Genomic DNA, 23,926 nt, shown 5'->3' with positions numbered 1-23,926 from the left:
ATGATATACAAGTGGAGCTGGTGGTGGTGGGAGCAAGATGATGGTGTTGATGGTGATGGTGATGATAATGATAATGATGAAAGCTATCATCTAAATGAGAGTGTTTATTCCACATACTTTTTAATTTAATGTCTCCCAATGTATTGTATCCACAGAACAAACTTTCAAAATAGATACTGATTAACTTTCTAGAGGAAAAAGCATTACTTCCAAAGGTTAAATATCTCATTAAGGTCACATGTACATTCAATGGTGGACTTGGAATTTTTATTACTTCAAAGATCATTCCCTTCACCACTATACCAGGCTGTCTTTGATTTCAGTTAGTGTGGAATCCTGCAGGACTATACTTTAAAATGTGTAATTTCATGAAATTCCAGAAAAACTTAATTATAACCTTTTGCTTTCACAGATGTGCAGCTTTAAGAAGACAAGGTATAGTAAATTTTACCCCCATGGACTGCTGCTGGTTAAATGAGAAGTTACATCACTTTTAGAAGTCTTCCAAAGTTCATATTCAGAGGTAATTTCTACTCCAAATAAACTAACTTACTTAACAGTCCTGCTGCAAATGTGGTAAAGTAGACAGCTTAAAGAGCTATATAGGTTTGGCATGGAACTTCTTCATGTACTGGACATAATAAATCTAATTTACAAAAGGCAGGCTTGGAAGCAGAAAATGCGGTGCTATATTTCTGTGGGCTAAAATCTCCTTCTTTTTTTGTCCGAAAAGCAATTCTGAAATGCGTCTTTTTTTTTTTTCCTTCCTGCACATTTACAAGACTGTTTAGAAAACCCACACTCGAAGATTGATCTTGTAGCTATTTAAATTTCTGAGACTCAATTTATAATCTCTATCACAATATAGGGATTATGTTTCTAATTAAAATTCAGGTTTAACAAGTAATTAAATTAAAATGAATTTATTTTAAATGATCGTAATTAGCATCGGTATAAAAAACTGAATTTTGACCTTATATAGTAAAGTGTTTGGATAGCTTCATGATAAATCACATCTTAAATATATCTTGGGGAAGGGAATATAGCACAGAAGAGACAAAAGTGGTTTTTTCAAATTAGAACAGTCTTACCTCTTGCATTTGGCCTGCATTTGAACACAGTCTTGCATCTTAGTCTTGCATTTGAACACAGTCTTATCTCTTTCTAGCTCAGTGACTTTGGCAAGTCAAAACAACTGTTCAAGTCTGTCTCTTCATAGGTAAAGGTATAATAATAATATCTAGAATTCTAGAATACGAGCTGCATGAGAAACAAAAGTTCATTTGTCCTGTTTCCCATGGAACTGCTTCACCACCAGCACTGTGCCTACACACAGGACATGTCCCAATACCTTAACCGAATAAATAAATTATCTATTCTCAGGAATTATTTTGTAGATTAAAATAAATTATATGAAAAAAGTACTTAGCGCAATATATGGCAAAAACACATATTCAATTGATGTTGCTTTCTTTTTCTTTTAATTAATTCAAGGTATGTTTTAAGTATTTTATTTTAAATCTTTTATGTTTTGTTACAGGAAGCAATGAAAAATTATTTATAAAATACGAAAAACTTACCATCAAAGTCAGTTTTAAAAAAGACACAAGTATCACCAGTTAAGCACTTTAGTCTCAGATGAACCAACTCCCAAGTTTGGAAATTTCAGTGTGTTTACAAATGTTGACTAGTCATTTGACTGGTAGTTACTAATGAATACCAACCAGTACAGCATGGGGGGAAGATACTATATATTGACATTTCTGATTTGGCATTTCATACATTTACAAAAATAACTTATTCTAGGTAAAACATAAAATACATGGGCGAACTTAAGAATTGGAGGGACCGTGGCAGTGAATAATCTTGTTCAAAGCACTAAAATCACTTGTATAATTTGCATATTTTATATTTAAATGACTTGTCTGCTCAAAGTTATTCTTTCAACAGATGTTTAGTATTCCCTGCTACTGTGACAGGGTATTATATATTTTATTTTCCTTCATAAATTTTAGCATGAAACCTCAAAAATTCTAACTATGCTACTAATCCACGAGGAAAATAGGAAAAAAATGCAGAAGGATCGACATTGTCAATCTTTAGATAAATGTAGATTTGGTACTAGATAAGGATTATAAAGTTTAATGACACTTTAGTTACTGAGGTGGAAAGATCTGGTTTTTATTTGGGAGTTTAGTGAAGAGTTCTAAGTTAATAAAATATTCTGTTTTAACATTCTAAGATGTTTTGTAACATCTTAAAAAATCATTCTAGAATTTTTACTGTGAAGTTTTTTGGGCCCAGGTCATATTTTTGTACCTCATTAAAAATTAACTAAAAATACATTTAATAAATACACTGAACCAGTTTATTATAAACTTGATTTGGATTACTTTCTGAATTTATTTTTAAAAGGCTTTCAACTGTCCTTCTCTAATATAATTTCTGTTGAAAATCATTATAGAACAAAAAGGTTATTCATACCTTTTCTTAGTAGAAGCTCCATGATTTGGAAAATATTATCACCATGTATACTCAGTAATAGGATGTTTTTAAAAGTTCAGATTCTGTTAGACTGATTCTCATTTTTTAAAAAAACATGCTGGCATGAACACTGATTGCAACTCCAGCTATTCTCTAATTAAAAGCAAGGCCACACCATAGTCAAATAGAGAAGCAGGTTAAATGAAAGTTCTGTGTGCCCAAATTCCCCATTTTATGCCCCATTCTCTCATTCATCGATTCAACATTTCCTGAACAACTTACGGGTGGCAATCACTATTGGAGAGTCAAATGAAGTATTTCTTGGATACCAGAAGCTTTAGTCTAGTGGGAAACTTTGCATAGTGTTCTAAGTTCTATGATAAACACATTATGGATGTAAAATGTGTTACAAAACCACAGTTAGCACTTAGAGTTGGGACTCAAATAATGTTTCAGTTGTATTTAAGAGGGATTTAAGATTTATTAAAGGCTGAAAAACTGTAAAGGCAAAGAAGAGTGAAATAACATGATGCCACCCAGAGTACAGGATATTTGATCTACTTCAGATAGAGAGGTAAGATACTGGTAGAAAAGCTAGGAGTCAGAAAACAACAGGCCTTGTTTTGTTTTTCTGATAGTTAATCAGGATGATAGGATTCAAGTTTAGGCTTTGGAAGTAATTCTGTTATAAGTATAGAAGTAGATGTAAAGGGTTTAAAAGGATCAAGTATGCAGTTGTGAGTGTTGTGCACTGCACAACTCCAGGGGGTCATCATTCATGTAGACTACAGTGTGAATGGCTCTCCTTGGAGTTTACAATATTATTGCTGTGGTGCCAGAGTCTATGAGAAGAGAGACCTGTATCAATCCTCAATGCTGTTTCCCTGTCTTTCAACACAGTACTTAGTACCCACATTTCTTTTCCGTCATTTCCTCATCAAACATTATTCTCATTATCCTTCATCCATACTAATGAATAAATGACTGAGATCAGTCTACAGTATAAGCTCCCACAATTCATAGATGAACAAACATGAAGTAGTAAAGAAATTTAGCTCTAACTCTAGAATTTCAGGTAGAAGTAATACAAAGATTACTTTAAGTACCAAACTCCAATCATCATCCATACTGACACATTTAAGTTGATGCTATCACAACATGAACACTTGTCGCATCACCTGGGAAACTTCTTAAAAGGAAGACTTTTCTAGTTTCATCTAAAACATTGTCCATCAGAATGTCTAATAAGCTCACTAGCTGATACTGAATGGATACTGCTAGTCCACAGGAATGACTGCTTTAAAAACAGCTCCTCAAGGGGAACTGATAATTCTACTCTGTACAGAAGTCAGCCTAGATCTGAGCTTAAAAGTCATGGTTTGCTTAGATTTGGAAATTTCCACTAAATGAAGAGCATAGTTACAGGACTCTTCTCTGAAGTACACTGAGACACACAATAATCTAGGAGATTAAGATTTTCATATCTTGGTCTGTTCTTCACTGTTCAGAAACAATAAAATAAACGCTTATGAAGTTGGGTGATCTACTCTAACAGAAACTTCTCTGTGTACGATCATTTAACCTACTTCATATTTAGAAAAAACACTACCTTATTTTATTTTATTTTATTTTATTTATTTATTTTTTTTTTTTGAGGCGGAGTCTCGCTCTGTCGCCCGGACTGGAGCGCAGTGGCCAGATCTCAGCTCACTGCAAGCTCCGCCTCCCGGGTTCACGCCATTCTCCTGCCTCAGCCTCCCGAGTAGCTGGGACTACAGGCGCCCGCCACCTCGCCCGGCTAGTTTTTGTATTTTTAGTAGAGACGGGGTTTCACCGTGTTAGCCAGGATGGTCTTGATCTCCTGACCTCGTGATCCGCCCGTCTCGGCCTCCCAAAGTGCTGGGATTACAGGCTTGAGCCACCGTGCTAGAAATGTCTTCCTTATATTTAAGCAAAATCTGACTGCTCTATGTTCTATTCATTGTCCAAATATCACCTTACAGAACTACAAAGAGAAAAATTTCACTCCTTTGATACTTTTTTTTTTTTTTTTGAGACAGAGTCACATTCTGTTGCCCAGGCTGGAATGCAGTGGCATGATATTGGTTCACCGCAACCTCCACCTCCTGGGTTCAAGAGATTCTCCTGCCTCATCCTTCCGAGTAGCTGGGATTACAGGTGCGCACCACCACGTCCAGTTAATTTTTTGTATTTTTAGTAGAGACGGCGTTTCACCATATTGGCCAGGCTGGTCTCAAACCACTGGACTTAAGTGATCCACCCACCTCGGACTCCCAAAATTCTGGGATTACAGGCATGAGCCACCGCGTTGATAACTTAAGAGAGCACAGTTTTTCTCCCTCTGTTTTTCATCATAAGTTCTCTTTCATAAGCTAAACTTCCACCTCATCTGGGACACTGTTTCTAGATATATTGATTGTTTATGTGAGTGTATCAGCTTTTGAATATCTTCTTGAAATTATATACTCACAACTGAATTCAACACTGCAGAGGTCATCTGGCCAGTGCAGAATTTATTGAATTTATTATTCTGTTCTGTATGCCATAAATACTAGTGTTAGTTAGTGAAGCCCAAAGTGCCACTTGCTGTTAGAAAAGCCACATGATTTTGGGCTTGAAGTCAATCCAAATTATTATTGTTTTTTTTGAGATGGAGTCTCGCTCTGTCGCCCAAGTTGGAGTGCAGTGACTCAATCTCAGCTCACTGCAACTTCTGCCTCTTGGGTTCACGCCATTCTTCTGCCTCAGCCTCCCAAGTAGCTGGTACTACAGGCGCCCGCCACCACGCCCTGCTAATTTTTTGGTATTTTTAGTAGAGATGGGGTTTCACCGTGTTAGCCAGGAAGGTCTCAATCTCCTGACCTCGTGATCCGCCTGCCTCGGCCTCCCAAAGTGCTGGGACGACAGGCATGAGACACCGCGCCCGGCCAGTCAATCCAAATTTTTTAAACCTTACTTTTTGTTTCTTCATTTGCTTATGAAAAAACATGCAGGTACTTTCCATACTGAACTTTTATTAAAAACTTAAGTGCAAAATTTTATTTCCTCCTCTGGAATTTTCCTGGTTTAATATTCTGACTGAAGGTTAATGAGAAACCTTTCTAAATCCTTATTCTATCATTCATACATTAGATACATATTCTTTTTGATGTCAAAATGTAAACGTGCATTATTTTGAGCATATTAATTAATGATAAAAATATTAAACGGGGTAATGCCTTAATGAATTTTACAATTCTTCTCTTATCCCATGATTTTGTTCTGCAAGAACTATTCTGCTGCAAATAGAACAATCCTTACAAGGTTATGAAAGAAGAGAGAGATATACTATTGTAACCCTAATTCCCTCATAAATAATTAAATGAATTTTTAAAATAAAAATACATAGAATATCTTTATCTTTTAACCTCTTAAAGACATTATTTATATACAATGTACAGAAAGTATCTGTAGAAGACAGAGCAAGCAATACAGAATATCAGTTTTCCAATTTCATAGTTTCTCTAAATGAAGCTGATATTAAGAAGTTAATCTGGTGACCATTATAGGGATGATTTTTTAAAACATGATTTAAAAAAAAACTTTAAATGTGATTACCAAGGTTAGTATAATTGGAAAAGAATAATGTTAATAAAATATCTTGCATTTTTTTCGTATCTCCATAAAGATAATGATTTTATTTTTAATATAAGGCATGCTTATGACAACACATGCATTTAGAATAACCCATTTATACATACATGTCCATTAATGTGGTGACTATGTGTCAGCTTTTTCCAAGTGGTATTAAAATAGATATTACTTGTATCCACATTTATCAATGTACCCAGCCATTAAAAATTAACATCAACCAATTTTGCTTATCTCTTTGAAAATTAATCCTTTCCATTTTCTCTAATTCTTTTCCATACTCTCTAAACTACTTCTTTACCCATATTCTCTAAATTCCCATAAGGTCAAACATCGTAAAATAAATTTAACAAAGTATATATCTATTAATGGGAATAATGTATACATTATGAAAAATGAGATTTTTCTACGCAATTTTCTAGCTATCAACAAAAATACCACATCAAATACAGAACATTTTAATATTCATTAAATCTACCTAGCTTTTGTATATTATTCACTGTACTGTGCTGTATGTTTGAAATGTGTCACACGAAAAGAGAGACGGCTTCAACCATTTGATATCTAGTATAACAAATGAGAGCCTCTCCTATGCTTCTAGCTATGCATATAATGTATATAACACTGTTCATTCCTCAAAAAATTATTTACTTTCTATGCTGTATCCACTGATTAAAAGTTCCACAACCACCAGTGCTTAAAATAATGAACATAGAATGTCTTTTAAACATTTGGAAGCCATAGATGCTATTTATATCCCTATTTTTTCCGAATTAATATTGGCAGAAATTCACTCCAGATAAGAATAGTTGATGTTTTAAATTAGTTAATAATGTCCATTAAAGCACTTATAAAGGAACTTAATGTTAAATGTTATTACTTTTATTACAAGTAAATATTAACGCTTTTCTTTTATGCTAATAGAATTTGTCAAGAAGAAATAACATCCACAATACATAAGCATCTCTTGTTCATAAATAAGTACAGAAACTAGATGAATTCTCCTGGAATACCTCTATAAAGTTATGATGTTAGTGATGCACTTAAACCTATAATGCGTATTACCATTATATCATTTCAAACTTGCACTGAATTACTAGCAATACTCATCGTAATAAGAAAAACAAACAAATACGTTTTAAGGAAATCTCAGTTTGATATGATTATTTATCATGTGAAGTTAAAATAATGCTTTTTTCCTCTCCTGTCTTTTTCCATAAACAAAAGCCACAGTGCCAAGACCAAAACATAAAAAACAGTTAAATTACATATTTTTCTTCTTTTTGAACAGAAATAGTAATGCCAAGTTCAGTTTGTTCCATTGATTTTAAGCCAAATAAATGGCAAAAAATAGTGAAAAGCCTGGTCATATCATGTGTCATAAGCTACTATTAAAGTCCTTATGTAAATTTCAGATCCCTAAGCTGCATGAGACAGAATCACTCCCGAGCTCAACAGTTCCATGTGATATAAAAAAAAAAAAGGGAGGAAGTAGGGGGGAGTAGTAGTCATATGCCTAGAGAATGAGAACACATGTTAATGTATGAAAAAGTCAATATTTAAATACTATCTACTCCTTAAGTAATGACAACATGACAAATTATTCCTCATCCAGCAATTTCAGTTTACAGTCAAAGTAATAATATGCTGTCCTACAATAAGGTATCATGGATATTAAAATGAGGGGATCTCAACTTACCTGTATGCTTTAGAAACAGAAAAGCCTGAAAGCAGGGGAATAGCATAAATAAAACAAAAGGCTTTTTGGCTTTATTATTTATGCTTTAGATATAATTTTGCTAATTCCTCAAGGGCTGCTATATTTTATTATGGATTAACAGAGTTCCTCAAGACACACGGGTTCAGCAAAGTTTACTTGAATAAATGAAACTCTAAGTTCATAAATTATAATGTTTTCCTTTATTTTAGAAATATTAATTAAAAATTCACTATACACAGGGTTGCCATAATCAGTATAAAATAAAACTGGCTGCTGCAATTTTACTATTTAGCAAAACTTATTTAAAGTCATGCTGTATTTCTCCATGAAAAAGAAAACTAAATTGTCCTAGGATTACATATCATAAACATATAGTTAATTGGAATACTCTTTAAAAACTCATGCAAAGGCCTAAAAATGCAATAATCGTGCATATACTACCATATTTTCGAGGTACCAGAAGAGAAATGTCACCACAGTTATGGCACTAAGTCACCGTAAAACTGAATAGGGACAATAAGCAGTAAAGGTGGAGTTAAGACCTGTCAATCCCCCAAATCATCATTCATTCCCAGTATCAAAAAAAGAAAAAAAAAAAAATGTCACTGCGTGTTTCTAACTTCAATATGGGTTCAATGGCCATGTTCTTTTTGCTTCATGAGATGGTCTTTTCTATATTTCCCAATCATCATCCTTAATAAACAACTTCTTTCCATTCCTCTGCTCCCAGTCTTTTGAGAACTAGAGCTTTTACATCTGTTTGCACTTCATCATGATGTAGTTTATTTTTGCGATTTCTACTCCATCTATTTGTCTCACCCACAATTTTCTGACAGGTTTTTTTCTCCCAAACTTAAAAAAATATATACTATTTTAAGTGTGTATCGCTGATACTATGTAAACAACTTGCTCTAAAATCAGAGTTAAAATGATTTGAAAACAAAGAATATGATTACAAAATTCTCAAATTGAAATAGTTGTAGAGATCCAAGTGGAAACTGTCACCCAGAAGTATTTAAACACAACACCATAGAACTCAGCAGGTAAACTGTTTTGATGCAAGTTTGATAACCTGCAGATTTCCAATAAGAATAAGCTTTAACTTGTAACACTTAAGAGTTTTCCAAGAATTGCTTATTACACAATGCATCACCATCAAACAAGGGGAAAAAAAACAAAACCAAAAATTCTATGATCTAGAAAATCAAATCTAACAAGAAGCTTCATTTGTGTGACTTTTAAGATCATTTTAGTTCATTAATATCGCTAATATTATTCCAGGCTTTTTCTTTGTAGTTATCAGCCCTGGTAACTTTGGGGTTCACTTATGTTTACATGATGGCTGAATTTTACATAAAATGGGACAATCGCTTAAGGTTGACAATATAACTGCTAGGCCATCTTTGTTCTCCCAAGGTAAAACTTTTTAAGAAAATCAGTACCTTTGATGAGAATATAAAATCGTATGGGGAATGCTATTAAACAATATTTTAGTTTGTTCTCTAGAATGGTTATAAAGAAAAATTCCTGTACCATAAATGTTAATGCTATTAGAAATACATATTTATACATATAGCTTGGATATGTATTAATAAGAAATTAAAACATTCAATTTCTCCAAATTAAAAAAAAAAAATGTCCCAAGCATGTACTAAAAGCCTATATCCTGTGTCTTTTTGTTAGTATATGAAAATGGATGTTAATATTCATCTTAAAAGATCAACCATTTTCCAGTTTCTTTGCCTCAATTCACCCTCTCTAGTTAACTGTCCTTACTACCATATAACCTCCTCCACTCTATATCACCTTTACTTACCTCTGTATCTAATTATTTGTTCTAGTTAATACATCCTAGTCTTAGATTTCAATCTTCTATGAGAACCTCATTATTTTTGGCACAATCTTTTTTTATCAGTTTTATCTATAAGTGGAGTAAAAATAAAAAGTCCACCCACAAAACTTCCCTTTTAGAGTATGTTGTCAGGATTAATAACAAACAAGATCTTACTAAATGCTACAGATGGTATAAAATCACCCAGCGTGAGATAAAAATGATTTCCCTTTGTCAGATACTGCAATTCAAAGATAAAGTTAACTGTTATCAAGTTAGTATATTTTTCTTCTGTTATTCTCTCAAGTGGAAGGCAAAACTTGAGAGTTGGAAAATGTTCAGAATGTGTATGTTTAGAGGAAAGTACACGCAAAATATTTGCATTAATTTTCTTAATGTTTACAACAAGATATCTGGGGGAAAGAATATAATAAAAGTCACAACTGCAGCGTTGGTCAGAAACTATTTGTGGTTTAAAGTGATAGGTATTATTTTTGTTTTTATTTCTCTCAAAATATGCTTTTGTACACTTAGTAAAATTGACTATTGCGTAAACTATTTGCAGTCCCTGCAGATAAACATCTATTATCAGTGGTCGTTTATTTGATTTCTTTGTTTCATTTCAAATGAAGTACCACAGATTGTGATTTGGCTAAACAAACACAAGGTAGTGCCCATCTCATGCCAATGATGTCCACAGGCCCCAACATAAGAGGGTCATTCAATAAGTATTAAACAACATGTCTACTAATCTATAAACATGGGGAAAACAATAAAAGCATAAATGCCAGTGGCAATTTTCCCTTTTATTTCTGTGGATTTGATTCCTGTTCATCAATGTTCTTTGAAGAGACCAGGGCCTGTAATAAAGAGTGACTTACTCAAGGTCATCCATCAGTTTCCCTGAAACACGTGTTCCATGAAAGCACTGTGAGGACAGAGCCAAACTCTCCTTCCTCCTGCGAATCACTCAAACACATAAGTGTGGGAAGAGTACATTTCCCCCCACACCCAGCCATTAGATTTCTTGGACATAATTCCACTATGAGAAAACTACTTCAGAGTGAAATGAATATGTTCTTTAAAATTTCTATTTGATAGACTTAAAGATGACACCTGAAAACCTGCAAGCATAAATGCTTGAAAAAGCATATTCTCATTTTCCTATATAAAGTGTTAAGATTAATCACTAAATATTTATTTACTATGTTACATACACCTGGCAATGAAATTATGCGGTAATTTCAGTGGTTTTCAACTAGAAGCAACGTTGCCTCCCAGGGGACATTTGACAATGTCTGGAGACATTTTTCTTATCACAACTTGGGGCCTGGGGGTGTTGTTTCTGGCCTCTACTAGGGGGAGACCAGGGATCCTAGACAAGTAATATACTAGTGGGTTCAGTTGTTAAAGAGAAACACTGTTTTCCCTTCTCTGAGGACAAAGAAATGTCTCCCCATCCTCTTGACACTGTGTGCGCTGTGAACATCGTCAACAATATCCCTACTATGATAGATTTGCTAAAAACTGTGTCCTGTAGTTTGTCAGTGCAAACTAAAGACATAATACTCAACAGTAACTAAATAAAAGCAATTTCAAAGAGTGGGAGAAGAGTATAAAACAACTGTCCAACAGTGCAGAACTGACTAAAGGATAAAATTTTAAATATCTAGAGGAAGACCTAATGGAGAAGATAGATATGGTATTTAGGTCCCTTCCTGTCACTATCACATGCAATGACAAAGCCATCCTTACAGTAACTGAGACCCTAGGCAAATATGTTTTGTGTGGTCCCTGTTGGTATAAGCAAAATTTAAACAAATTTCTCAAAACAACAAGCAAACGAAAAACCCCAAAACCAAACTGTCTTTGGAGAGCTGCCATAAATTAAACAATTATAGGAACAATTTCTGAACAAATATTAAGTGTTGTTAGGTTGATATATGGAAAAATGAAAAAGGAGGAAGAAATGCAAGTGAAAGACACTATGTTTGTAGAAAAAGTGGCACTGGCAGCTAGCTCCAGGGCATAAATTATTCCCTGGTAACATGTCAGACATTTGGGAGATGGAATAATGAGCTCCCAATCTGCTCACATTAATCCCTTGCAACAAATTCCTGGGAAATATGGCTGGTCATCTTTCTAAAATGTATTAAAAGGAATTAACTTCAATAAATATATATGGCATTACTCCAGACAAATCTGAAAAGGCATTTAAATTACTCTCCACATTCTCTTATCTAAAACAAATGATTTAACCTAGAAAAGAAGTGACCTGTCACTGAATCAGGCCATTAGTAGGCAAATGATTAGGTTAATCAACTTCAGTAGCTATCACTATCAGATCCATTCCCTTGAAATTACGGACAAAAAAGTAAAGCACACTGACTCCTCATCAAAATTCATCATTGAGACTTAACATTATGATATAAAGACTAACTGATCTAGGCAACTGCTTTTAGTCTAGAATTTTTACAATTTGTTGCCTCCAGGACTTGTTAAACCACTAAAGACATGCTCCAAAATAGGTCATGGGTCATTTTAAAGCATACTGATAGTCTGATGCATTTAATAACTTTTTTTCCATCGGAATACTCAGCTATCTTCCTGTATTTTACACTTAATACTTGAATTATTTAGAATCATACAAACCAGAATTTTATTACCTAAAGAAAGACTTCAATCATTTGAAAACCAGACGGACAACACAAAAATTTGTTTCTTGTAAGTACTTTTAAGTCCAGCTAATAAAGTCTGGCTGGTAGTCAAAATATCAATAATGTACTAAATAACTAAAAACTTGCTAGTTTTTCACTCTTGGTAAATAAAGGCCTGAGGGTTCCAAGTATGTTAAAATGTTAGGAAGTTTACAAATTCACAAATTGAACTAATCTTTTCCACAAGGAACCTCCACTAGGTGAGAAGTAAATTATTGGCCTCTTGGAATCCCCTCCTACCATTTTTAAGCTTTTCCAAAAAAAAAAAAAAAAAAAAAAAAGGCGGCCGGGCGCAGTGGCTCACGCCTGTAATCCCAGCACTTAAGAAGGCCGAGGCGGGTGGATCACGAGGTCAAGAGATTGAAACCATGCTGGCCAAAATGGTGAAACCCCGTCTCTACTAAAAATACAAAAATTAGCTGGGCGTGGTGGCGGGCGCCTGTAGTCCCAGCTCCTTAGGAGGCGGAGGTAGGAGAATCGCTTGAACCAGGGAGGCGGAGGTTGCGGTGAGCCGAAATCGCCCCACTGCACTCCAGCCTGGGCACGGGGCCAGACTCCGTCTCCAAAAAAAAAAAAAAAAGCATATTTTCTGTTGTCTCTTTTTACTTCCCACTGGAAAACTTTCCTTCAAGAATAAAAAATAAAAATGAAGAAAAAACAAGAAGTAATTGCCTTCTGAGAATTTCATCCCAACTTCATTTGGTATTACTGGGAACACTGCCAGACAAAGGAGTTCTGCATGCTGCTGGAAGTTTATTTATCATTTAGCATCTTTCCTACATTTGGATGATCTACTATTTGACAGTTATATACTTTAAAAAAAAAAGAAAGAAGAAAAATCAGCCAGAAAGCCATGAGTGAGCTGACAAATTATGAAAGAAAATTACTGAGGATAAAGTAATATAAATAAGCCTGAATGACATTCTTGCTGCGTCTAAAAAGTCATATGCAATTAAGGGTTGGAATTTACTAGAAGAAAGGTATTTTTCTATAGGACAAGTATTCGATATGAACGGTGCATCTTAAATTCTGTGATAATGCATATATGATACAATTTTGAAGCACAAAGGGAAATTTAAGAAAATCCCTTATTTATTAACTATCCAGGGAGAAGCCAGGGGAAGCTTAACTCTATCCTAGCAATGATTAAGGCTGACTTAAAAAAAAAAAAAAAAGAAAGAAATTAGATGCTGCTAGACACCAACGTTTTGTCTATTTCTGATTCCTCAAAGGCTAAAAAAAAGTACCTGATCCATGTTTTGCAAATCAAAGTAAAATATGTTAAAATTCATCTTGCAGGCTAGCACAATCATGTCTCACACAGCTCTCTGCTTTTTACTGGGCAGGAATCAAGCAAGTTCCCTTTTTTATATATCTAAAACAATATTTTTCTAGCATTCAAGATTTTTCACTATTATATCCTCAATCCTACCAAGAAAATTGAAGTCAATAGGTTCATAATATCTTTTTAATGTTACAGTATCTGTCATTTTTTTTTTTTTCTCTCTCTCTTTCATTCTGCTAGAAATATTTCTACTTTTTTTTTGAGACAAGAGTCTGGCTCTTTCTTGCAGGCTGGAGCTCACTGCAACCTCTGCCTCTCTGCCTCCCAGGTTCAAGCTATTCTCCTGTCTCAGTCTCCTGAGTAGCTGAGACTACAGTCACATGCCATCACGCCTGGCTAATTTTTGTATCTTTAGCAGAGGTGGGGTTTCACCATGTTGGTCAGGCTGGTCTCAAACTCCTGACCTCAGGTGCCACCTGCTTTGGCCTCCTAAAGTGCTGGGATTACAAGCATGAGCCACTGCCCCGGCCTCTACTTTCTTTTCAAAGCTTCCCCATCTGTACTTGTTGGTGAATTTATCCAGTATTTCATTTGCAAACAGCGCTAGTTTCTGTGATGTAGTGTAAATGGCTGATATGGGGTGGGGGTGGGGGTGGGTTTCCTGTGAGAAAAATACATAAGGAAGTGCCAAAAGGACCACTCTGGAAGCAAGCACATTCCCTTCCCTGAACCTTCACCAATAATTAGTCCTAAATCAGCTCACTATTGAGAATTTTCAGTGTTTTCTTTTCCACACTAATTCTTTTCATCTGCCAGTAATTAAGACACACACCTCACCTTAGCATTACAAATAACTAACTAACTAAATAAATAAATCACTCTTGCTGCCACCTCTTGCTGCAATCCCAACTTTCTTTTAAAACAAAGCTCTTCCAAGAGACTCTTCTGGTATCTTACACTATTCTCTTCTGTATTTTTCTTTCCACCACTTATTTCTGAAAACTGTTTTTTGAAAGTTCACTAATGTCCTCCTAATCACTAAACCCAAAGACATCTGCTACATTTTAATTTTCTTGAACCTTGGTCTGTGATCTTATTCCTCTCCTTGGTGTAACTACTTTTGGTTCTGAATCATCTCTCCTCCCCCTGGTCTCTAGTAAGACCATGCATACTCATATTAACTCCCTCCTCAGCTTGTTTCTAGTCTTTACTAGAATCAGACTTTTTTTCTGTTTTTTTTTCTTTTAATATTCTTCTGGGAGTCTATCTACTGGTGGAGTTCAATTATCTCCTGTATGATTAGCATTCTCAAACTGACACCTTTTGTTCTAATCAGCCTCGAGTATGTGTCTGTAACTTCCTTTTGGAATTGTCATCTTCACTTGTCACTTAATATTGCTAACCCTGAACTCATCATCTTCCATCTAAACTGTTCTGTGTTAATGGTCCTAATTCTTACAGTACTGTTTCAAACTATTGACCCTCTTATCTTCCTCTGCCTATCTAGTCAATAAAGTATAGCATTATCCAGATTATTCCTTCACAGTAATTGCTGTAAGAGTTGCCATCCACAAGTATTTATACAGAAATTATAAAAAATTCACATATATTCAAATGTGTCCCACACTCTTCTCAGTTCAGACTTTTACTAAAGCTTTTTCATCCACCTTTTCCTCTGTACTTTTGAAAGTTTACCCATCCTTAAAGCCACACCTCAGATACCATCACTTCTCAGAGGTATTTCCTAGTCTACTAGGGAGTAAGAAATACTCCTCCACCTACATCCTATCTCACTTTGTATATATACAGTCTTTTTTTATTCTATTTTTTTTTGATATGGAGTCTCATTCTGTTGCCCAGGCTGGATGCAATGGCACAATCTTGGCTCACTGCAACCTCCACCTCCGGGATTCAAGAGATTCTCCTGCCTCAACCTCCCGAGTATCTGGGATTACAGACACCCACCATCATGCCTGGCTAATTATTATTATTATTTTTTATTATTTTTAGTAGAGACGGGGTTTCACCATGTTGGAAAGGCTGGTCCCGAACTTCTGACTTCTGGTGATCTGCCTGCCTCGGCCTCCCAATGTATATATATAGTCTTATCACACTTTGTATATATGTCATTTAATGATGGGGATTTTGTTGTGGGAACATCATAGAGTATACTTACACAAACCAGATGGTATAGCCTATTACACACCTAGGCTATATGCTATAGCCTATTGCTCCTGGATTACAAATCTGTGCAGCATGTTACTGTGCTGAAAAGTGTAGGCAACTGTACCAAATGGTATTTGATCTAAACATAGAAAAGGCATAGTAAAAACATGGTATTATAATTTTATCTGACCACCATCATACATACTGTCATTCACAGATATGTCATCATGTGCCACATACTGTATGTAATGTTGCATCTACCAGATTGCCTTATATGTGAATTATATATACAAATATTGCTCTATTTCCAACCATAATTTGTGAGCTCTTGGAAAGCAGTAACCTTGCCTTTCAAGTTTTCTTCAGTTAGACCCACCACAGTGCTGTAAACATAGCAAGTGCTTAGAAACCAGTTCTAAATTAACTAAGATGGAACTTGAGCAAGGCTTTGGAGTAAACTATTAAGAGGTCTGTGTTCAAGTGCAATTTGTCTAAAAGTTCCCCTTGAAAAGCTGGAAGGCTTTAGACATATTGACCAAGGAGATAATACAATTAAAGAAGAGATCAATTATTCAAAACATGAATAATAATAATAATAATTATATAATTATTATTATTATTTTGTCACTAGGGAATTGAAATCAGGTAAGAGGTTATTACTCAAGACTTAATTTATCTACCGGCAATTTCCAAATTCTTTGGAAATTCTCTTTCTTTTTAACGTTTTTTGCTATGGTTCTTATTCTTTTTATCTTTTGGTGTGTTGTGTTTATTTTTTAGTTTGACAGTTTGCATCTGAGTTGAGGAATCAAAATGGGACAAAGGTATACTATATTTAGAATAGCTATTTTGCTGGTTAAGAGATCCAAAAAAGACTTGATGTTTATAATGGTAATTCATGCAAGCCTGTTTTAACGCTTTTGCTTTTTAGAACCACCTCAGGGTTTTAAATATAATCAAACTTCATTTATGAAAATAGTTTATGTTTATATGTGGAATTCTCACATATTCCAGCTATATGCAATATTTGGAATTTTAAAAATTTTGTTCTTTTTATGCTGAAAGTTAGCAAAAACAATACTGTACAATTGTGAGGTTTTTTTTTTGACAATTTATATTGACATAGTGACCAATGTAAACCTGAAGATAAATTATACCAAAGCAAAACAGAGAGTAAATAATGTATATCTTAAACAATAATTTTCTATATATAACACTACATTGCTTTGAAGAGACATGTCCTCAACAACTTGCTTGGCATGTTTTGAATATCAAAATGTTTTGGTAGCAACCATCAGAAACCATGGACCTTCTTACTTGCAGTTATCTTTACTTTTTACTGGTTTAGAATCACAAAGAATTTACTCTATGTTAATTTAATCCCTCATTACTGACCTTGCAGCAAATTCTGACTTAAAATTTTATAGATGTATACAGAGGGAGAGTTTTCAGAGAAACTGAAGGGGAGGTAAGAGTGAGGGAAAGGAAGTAAGGCATAAATTCTTTTAGATGATCCTGATTTAATTGATTTATATTATTTACTAATCAAATTGATGATGGACAGAAATAAAATCAGTCATTAAAATGTGAACTAAAACAATTGATTGACTTGGTTTTATTTTCCTAGTGACCTAAATTAAATAGTTATTCATACAAATTTAATGACAACACAAGAACACATCGGCTTTGGAAAACACTTGGGAGAAGTCCCCACTTTCCAATGAACTTTCATTTAAAGTATTGCACATTCAACTGTCTTTTGTAAATTATATATTTTTTAGTAGCAAATACAAAATGTGTGCAACAGAAGCAAAAATTTCCACCTACTTAATTTTTATTTTGCATGTTTACAGTCAGGTAACCATAGGCTGCCATGAGAGAAATTATTTTTATATTTCTTCACAAAGTGCTCTAGGAGGAGAAATAATATTCTTAGTGTAAAGCTCAGTCTTTATTCTGTCAGGGAAAGTAATTATGGAAGCAAAACAAATCCACATTGTCTAATTAGGTCATTAAAAAGCATAAATGCGTCATGGAAGCTTTTCTCCTTGCCTAAGACATAAAGTAAGACAATGAAAACAGTCTAGTAATATAGAAAGATTTAGAATTTGTTTCTTTTCAAAAATAATAGGTCCTTTCATCTTTCTGTTTCCCTCAGATGAAGAGAGTTAATTTAGAGACAAAATCTTGTAATTAGTTCAGAGTTTAGTCTGATTATATTTCAAAATATTTAACCAAAAACAGGAAGCTGAAGAAAAAAATAAAATACACAGAAAAATTGTCAAAGGAAATGAATAAAGAGAGTGGGTTGCTGATCAAAATGTATTCTGCAGAGACAAGATGAATATAAAATCTACACACCAATCTGGGATACCAGAAAGCTCTTAGGAGGAATATCCTGGCATCTGCCTTTGGGATTTGAAATCTAGACTTTAATTATAGTTAACTTAAATAAAAACAAATGGCATGGTTATTTCACCTCTTACTCTCTCTACTTTTTATTATATCTTGAGTTTTAGGAAACGCATGGCTGAAAATGTTAAGGAACAAAACATGAAAAAGAAAAGGAAAAGAAACTTACCTGAGATCCTCTTGACCCTCGTTTGTGGTCCCATTCTGAATGTCCCATGAGCTGTAAAGATGATAATTGCAATAAGTTAAATGATTATTTTACCTGACAAACACTTTTCATCTTTATTTTAAAGAATAATCAGGTTGTTCCAATCTTTATTAGTAATATATTAAATAGTTATCATGAATAAATTAACATGCCTAAATTAGTAGCAAACTCCTGGTTTGACAGCTAATATTTCAACTTCTAATCATTTTGAGAGTATTTTAATATCACTGTGTGATAAAATAAGCTACTGTATAGCTCTGTCAGGAACATCCTAGATAGATGTTAAACCATGTATAGCTTTATTTGCATGTTATTAAGCCTTTCACTTCTCAAGAAAATATTCTGGGTAAATTACTACTATCGTTAAACCTGGTACCACAAATTATAAGAACCAGAAGGCCAAATTAGTTCAATAATTTTTAATCCTCCTTCAAAACTGTAAAAATCTTGAAAGTTCTAAAGAGTAAAATTATTAAATATTTAATGTGAAATATGCCCACATAGTCACAAAATGTAGATTTTCAATAATAACCTCTAAAATATTATCACGTTCCTATGGTGGTAATAGCCCTGAGCTACCTTGCTTACAAAGAATAATATTTACTTATTGAAAATAACATTTAATGTTAAGAATATTAAGGAAATACAAGATATCGACTGAGAGAAATGAAACTCCATTCATCTGTCAGTAATCTCATTACTCATCAGTACCAACTGAAGAAGTATCTACAACTAATAAGCTAGCACAACAACATGGACTATAAATGAATTTATGTACATTATTAGCTTTTCTGTATAACAGCAATGACTCCTAAGTAGACTTAACAACAAACAACTGTTCACAATAGCAACAAAAATAATATGCCTTTGAACATTAAAGAAATGTTTGATAAACATATACAGAAAATGGCAAAAATTTACTGATGGACATACAGTGCTACTGGTAAAGAAGACTTAATTCTATAAACTATTGAGTACTCAGTTCTACTCAAACAAATTTAACTAGATTTCAGGTTTAACTAGATTTCAATCAAAAGCTAATAGTATTTTTAATTTTTAAAAAACAAATTTCATCGGAGAGTATACACATATATAATCAGTTATGTCAGATGAATAAGTGTAGCGATACAATGGAGAACATGAGAACTATAGCTCATGATGTTATACGGTGTGCTGAAGTTTGCTAAGAGGGTAGATTTTAGGTGATTTCACCAGACACAAAGAAAGTTAAAACTATGGGAGATGTTAATTCACTTGACCTCAGTAATTATTTTACATTGTAAATATACATCAAAACATCATGTTGTACACCTCAAGTATCTACAATAAAAAAGAACTCATTAGAGGTCTGGGCACAGTGGCTCATGCCTGTAATCCTAGCACTTTGGGAAGCCAAGGCGGGCAGATTACCTGTGGTGAGGAGTTCGAGACCAGACGCTGTCTCTACTAAAAGTACAAAAATTAGCCAGGCGTGGTGATGTGCACCTGTAGCCCCAGCTACTTGGGAGGTTGAGGTGGGGGAACTACTTGAACCTGGGAGGCAGAGGTTGCAATGAGCCAAGATTGTGCCACTGCACTCCAGCCTGGGAGACAAAGTGAGACTCTATCTCAAAAAAAAAAAAAAAGAGTCCATTAGAAAATGTTACAAGTGATGAAAATACCTTTCTGGTTGTTAAAATATATTATAAAATTTAACCAAATTTTGGGATAATTGTTTAGCATTAACATGCAAATGAATGAAATAATTTGGAATAAATATACGTATATGTACCAACAAAATATAAAAAAGAAAATATCAAAAATATTTTGTATTCGATGAATTATTCAACTAATGAAAAAAAGGAGTTCGGAGTTCGTGACCAGCCTGGCCAACATGGTGAAACCCCTTCTCTACTAAAAATACAAAAATTAGGTGGGCGTGGTGCGGCATGCCTATAATCCCACCTTCTGGGGGAGGTTGAGGCAGGAGAATTGCTTGAACCTCAAAGGCCAAGATTGCAGTGAGCTGAGATCGCACTGCTGCACTCCAGCCTGGGTGACAGAGTGAGACCCTGTCTCACAAAAAAAAAAAAAGAAAGAAAAAGAAAAAGAAAAAGAAAAAGAAAAATGGACTTTGAGGGGAAAAAAATAATTAGAGCCTAACCTTATATTAAATGTTAATGTTAATTATAAATTTAAAAGACAAATTTTTAAAAAGACAAACCTGTAAATATAAAATAGAATAAAATCCAGGTAAATATTCAACCTATCTTGGGAAATAAAAAAATTTAAAGAAATCTAAATCTTTTTTTAAAGATTTTTTTTTTATTACACAAGAGGACAATTGATCTGGCTATATAAAACTTCAGAGTATTTGCATAAATGTCACATTGGTAAAGTATCTGTAGTAAACCGTAGGTAAAGAATCATATCTTCAGGACAGTAAGGGTTCTTACAAATTTGATAGAATCCCAACCCTAGTAAAAAAATTGAGGGAAGACTAAGAACAACTTACAAAATAAATAGATCTATGGAAAGAAATTTAACTTTATTGGAAGTAAAAGAAATTCAGTATAAACTATGACAAGATACTACTATTGCCTATTATATTTACAAATTAATAATGTTGAATATTCAGAAAAGAGGGAGTAAACTAAGCATATATACTGCTACTATATAACAAATACACATATATACATTGTGTAGATATATTTATACATATATAAAAAATATATAATACATATATTCTTAAAAATTCATACCCTTTGAACCAGTAAACTAAGATGCAAAAATTCAGTAACTCTAATGTGCTACTAATTGTATATCCAACAAAAGGGAAATTACTCAATAGATTACAGTATACAAAATGATACCATATAGCAATTAAAATCTGGCTTCCAAGGCCTTTATAAAAAAGAACATGTGAACTGTTCATGGTATAATAAGTAAAAAACATAACAAAGTAATTTAATGAATTTTAAGCTACTCATTTTTAACAGACATAGTCAATCATTTTAAGCCTTGGAATTACCATGATGATTTAATTGTAGTTTGGCTAGCACACAATTTTGGGTACACTGACCTACATAACCATTATATAAAATTGAATGCTTACATAGTAGATTATTTATTTAATGCTTTAATTTTTTAATTTATGGATTTATTGGTACTACATCATCTCAAAAATACTTATTGATACTAATTTAAAGTTGACTATAATATGGTTCACAAACAATAATTAACTAATGAAATAAATAGTATGATTTAGAAACATAAATTAAAATCAGTCAATTAATTGTTCACGAGAACTATCAAAAACAATCCCTGACACATTTCAAACATTGACGATACCTTACATTAAAATAGGAGGACGAGATGATTATTTTTGGCAACTTTAAAGTGGCAATAAATTGAGCAATAGACCTCTAGTGAAATGATTTATCCACATCTTCTGGAAGATTTATAAAATGCCGACTATTAAACCTGTTATCCCCCTTACTAATGAGTGTAAACTAACAGGATCAAAATAAGGTGGTAAATTCTCCTATCACAGCTAAAAAAGGCAAATAAATCTTAGAAACACAAGTTGTAATCCATAATATATTGATTTAAGAGAGAGTGTTTGATGATGACAGTAAGTTGAAAAGGAAACATTTTTGTAGGACCAGAATTAAAATAAGAAAAGCCTTTAATCACGGCCTTCTGCCATTAATTATCTCAATGATGATGATTTTAGTCAAAGAACAAAAACACTCAAAGTGTAGACTAATTTAGGTCATCATTTAGTACAGAAGATAAGATCAATTTGGTAATTTGCAAATCAGAGCTTGTATGATGCATTTCAAAAAATTCACTAAATTTGACTTTTTCTTTTAAAGCATAAAACAGTAAAATTTGCCAAGTGTGTTATATATCAGAGAGTTATTTCCTAGCATTATATAATAAACTGAGAAGTATGTAGGGCAAAGAAATTCTTTTCTATTCTTATTTATATATTAATATCATCTTTATATTATATTTGAAAGGTATGAGCTGACCAAGAATGTGGTAGTATTTTTAAATGTACACTATGGCTACTTTTTTCAAAGTAGTAGGAAATGTTATAGAAATCCACATCCTATGTGAAATATATTCAAAAAGAATGAACTCTGTATATGACAAATGAGATACTGTAATGTTCTACAGTCAATAAGAGCACCAAAGGAAATGAACAGGATATTTTTCCTTTTGGATTTGAAGAATACAAAGTATTTATCATTAAACTTCTATTTCTAATTAAAATAATCTGAGCCAAAATTTAGCAATTATTATTTCACTGTATTTCCTCCCTCCCTCCCTCCCTCCCTCCCTCCCTTCCTTCCTTCTTTTTTAATGCAAAGAAAGAGGCAATGGTGGGGGTAAGGACTGCATAGTGTCAGTGCTTTATTCCTTCCCATGATTACAGCATTCTGGCCACTAGATGGTGCATGGGGTGGAGAGTGGGAGATGTAAGGATAGACCATATTAGCACACGACAGCATATGAATTTTTATCCTACTTGTACAAAAAAATATTTTACTGTCATAAAAACATTGTTCTCAGATAAATGGCTGAATGACTACAATAAGAAGCATATTGTCGGAATCCTTTTAAAAAAACTACCCACAGTGTGATAAACTGACTTAGTATTACAGATTATTTAAAATAAAATGAGGCATTTAGCTACTGGTAAGTATTCCTGTTAAAGCAGAACCATAGGGATAAATGTTTCACAAACACATCTCCCTATCCCCACTTTCTTGATGTGTGATTAAAACAAATAAAAAAAATGGTTATTTACAATAAATAGTAAAGAAGACAGTTTGCACATTGAGGTCAATGAATTTCAGAATTAAGTGCAAAATGATGCTGATATTGTTTCAAAGAGAAAGTCAAACCATCCTTTCAATCAAACGGATAAGATTGGTGTTAAATTGCAGATGACCAAAGTAATCATTTGACATTATCCTAGTAGCAGATAAAAGACATTAATGGCTCACAGACAATGAGGAAAAGAAAGAAACTGTGGAATTTTCCTTTTTGCAAAATAATCAATTTTGACTAAAATTTCCAGAGAAATGAATAGCAGCATGTTACTTAAGCAATTCTGGGGAAAGAGAAACTTTATTAAGATGATATGATACTCTTTTTGGAGAAGGAATGCTTATGATTTTAAGATTAGTTATATAAAGTTGCTGGAAATATAAAACAGAGAGGGAGAGACTGAGACTGGAAAAATAAAAGTAAGTTTAAATACATTCTAGTTGATAAGAGTACATGACTACTTAATTCAGGGAGAAAAAAATGTTTGTCTCTCACCATCTATAAAAAATACCCTCTGGCTATTTTATGATTACTCCTCTGGGTAATGACATTTTAATAAGCATCTTACCAGAAGGTCTGGGGATATATAGGTCACCAAGGTTATGCCTGCAAATGGCAAACAAAATCTTTC

The 23,926-nt window shown here is 33.6% G+C and overlaps 1 protein-coding gene across 2 annotated transcripts in view; it reads right to left on the bottom strand.

Annotated features, from left to right (window-relative positions):
* The window catches only part of PDE3A (phosphodiesterase 3A), a 321,926-nt gene that overhangs the window by 103,994 nt on the left and 194,006 nt on the right, over positions 1-23,926 (bottom strand). For both annotated transcript variants that reach the window (XM_030939371.1, XM_010361353.2), the window contains exon 2: positions 18,436-18,486. In XM_030939371.1, the coding sequence (XP_030795231.1) occupies positions 18,436-18,486 (51 nt within the window). The remainder of the gene's footprint in view (positions 1-18,435; positions 18,487-23,926) is intronic.

Source organism: Rhinopithecus roxellana, chromosome 10 (assembly GCF_007565055.1).
Source record: "Rhinopithecus roxellana isolate Shanxi Qingling chromosome 10, ASM756505v1, whole genome shotgun sequence".
Taxonomy (NCBI): Eukaryota; Metazoa; Chordata; class Mammalia; order Primates; family Cercopithecidae; genus Rhinopithecus; species Rhinopithecus roxellana.
This window is presented reverse-complemented; position numbering and strand designations above follow the sequence as displayed.